The following is a 2,500-nucleotide window of genomic DNA, read 5'->3' as shown; positions in this document are numbered from 1 at the left end:
CATTTTTTTGCAGTGTAGTCATGGAAAAAAAGGCGTCAATGAACATTTTTCGTCATATTTTCGTTAACGAAATTGAGCAAACTAGCAACTGAATTCAAGATTTACATATGAAGAGGAAACAGGGGTGTGTGAGGCTCATGGTATATTAGTTCAGCACTCTTATTATCCAACTATGCAAAGGGAAAATTATGCTAAATACACTTTTCCAGTCGAGGGCTCCTTTAGAACATATTTTATATTTGTAATGAATGTCCTCATGTGTCGGTCTGTGATGAGAAGAGAAGTGACGTTCATCACTAACCTCGGTGGCCGTTAAATCTCCGTCTACAGCCGTGTCGGTGAAGTCAGTCTGAATGAAGAGAGAGAAGCAGATCCATCAGAAGCCATTGAGTTTACACACATCAGCTAAATTAGTGGAATTAACAGTGTCAAATAAAACCACAGATGATAAAACACAGACATTAACTTTAATGAACACTACTAGTGACCACACACACACACACACACACACACACACACACACACACACACACACACACACACACACACACATGTTGGTCTATGTGGTTTACAGGGACTCTCCATAGGCGTAATGGTTTTTATACTGTACAAACCGTATTTTCTATCCCCTTACACTGCCCCTAAACCTACCCATCACACACACACACACACACACACACACACACACACACACACTGCCCCTAAACCTACCCATCACACACACACACACACACACACACTGCCCCTAAACCTACCCATCACAGGAAACATTCTGCATTTTTACTTTCTCAAAAAAACATCATTTAGTATAGTAACTACCATGTAGTTATACAAATTTGTGTCCTCATAAACCACATAAACAGGCTCACACACACACACACACACACACACACACACACACACACACACACACACACACACACACACACACACACACACACACACACACACACACACACACACACACACACACACACACACACACACACACACACATACATACACACACACACACACACACACACACCTCATCATCCATAACAGCTCATAACTAACAGATGCTCATGCTTTGATCTAAAGACTTTAATATACACTAGTGTTCAAAAGGTTGGATACTTTTATTCATCAACACTGCACAAAATTATTTTCTTACTTAGTATTGTTGTCTTGTTTCTAGTCAAAATTTCTAAACATTCTTACATTAAGAAACATTTACTAGACTAGTAAACAATTATTGTCTTGTTTTAAGATTATTTTGCTTACCCCACTGGCAGATATTTTCACATTTTTACTGCATTTTTGATGCGCAGAAGAGACTCAAAAACATTAAAAATCTAATTATTCCAGATGCACCTGATAATTGCTTCCGCTTTCATAGTCTTCATGACTTCATCTTTATTTTAGCTGAGTATGAGCCTGTTTATGTGGTTTATGAGGACACAAATTTGTATAACTACATGGGTATTACACTGGTATTACACTATAAAGGTGGTTTATGAGGACATATCAAATGTCCTCATAATTCAAATGGCTTTAAAAACATACTAAATTATGTTTTTTTTGAGAAAGAAAAAATGCAGAATGTTTCCTGTGATGGGTAAGTTTAGGGGTAGTGTGTGTGTGTGTGTGTGTGTGTGTGTGTGTGTATGTGTGTGTGCACACATGAGTATGTTTGAGTGAGTAAGAGTGTATGAGAGAGTGTGTGTGTGTGTGTGTGTGAGCCTGTTTATGTGGTTTATGAGGACACAAATTTGTATAACTACATGGGTATTACACTGGTATTACACTATAAAGGTGGTTTATGAGGACATATCAAATGTCCTCATAATTCAAATGGCTTTAAAAACATACTAAATTATGTTTTTTTTGAGAAAGAAAAAATGCAGAATGTTTCCTGTGATGTGTAAGTTTAGGGGTAGTGTGTGTGTGTGTGTGTGTGTGTGTGTGTGGTTTAGGGGCAGTGTAAGGGGATATAAAATACGGTTTGTACAGTATAAAAACCATTAAGCCTATGGAGAGTCCCCTTATGTCACAAAACAAACGTGTGTCTGTGTGTGTGTGTGTTTCGTACCCGTGTGTCCTGGCGTTGTGGCGTTGGCGGGCTGGGCAGCGAGAGCTCGGTGGCTTTCGTGGTCTCGTCCTCTTCCTCCAAAACAACCACATTCTCCACCAGAATTTGCTCTTCCTCGCGCGTCTCCTCGGCTTTCTTCTCCGGCGTTACTGTGGTGATGAGGTCACTCATGGCGATCCCTTTAGCGGTGCCGTACAACGCCGTGCCCATCTCTACACACACACACACACACACACACACACACACACACACACACACACACACACACACACACACACACACACACACACACACACACACACACACACACACAGAAAGAGCTTCAGTGCTGCATTCACAACAAGAACAACCATTCACACTGCAAAAAATGCTCTTCTTATTTAGTATTTTCTTCTTGTTTCCAGTACAAATATCTAAATATTCTTAAAT

At 39.9% G+C, this 2,500-nt stretch overlaps 1 protein-coding gene across 11 annotated transcripts in view; it reads right to left on the bottom strand.

The window, feature by feature from the left end:
• Positions 1–2,500, bottom strand: part of epb41l3a (erythrocyte membrane protein band 4.1-like 3a) — a 77,735-nt gene that overhangs the window by 20,708 nt on the left and 54,527 nt on the right. For all 11 annotated transcript variants that reach the window (XM_067434750.1, XM_067434754.1, XM_067434749.1 and 8 more), the window contains 2 exons: positions 2,072–2,283; positions 302–349 (listed from right to left, as the gene is read on the bottom strand). In XM_067434750.1, coding sequence (XP_067290851.1) covers positions 302–349; positions 2,072–2,283 — 260 coding nt within the window. The remainder of the gene's footprint in view (positions 1–301; positions 350–2,071; positions 2,284–2,500) is intronic.

This window comes from Pseudorasbora parva, chromosome 24 (genome assembly GCF_024679245.1).
Source record: "Pseudorasbora parva isolate DD20220531a chromosome 24, ASM2467924v1, whole genome shotgun sequence".
NCBI classification, from domain to species: Eukaryota; Metazoa; Chordata; class Actinopteri; order Cypriniformes; family Gobionidae; genus Pseudorasbora; species Pseudorasbora parva.
The sequence above is the reverse complement of the archived record's forward strand: the minus strand, read 5'-3'. Positions and strand labels throughout refer to the sequence as shown.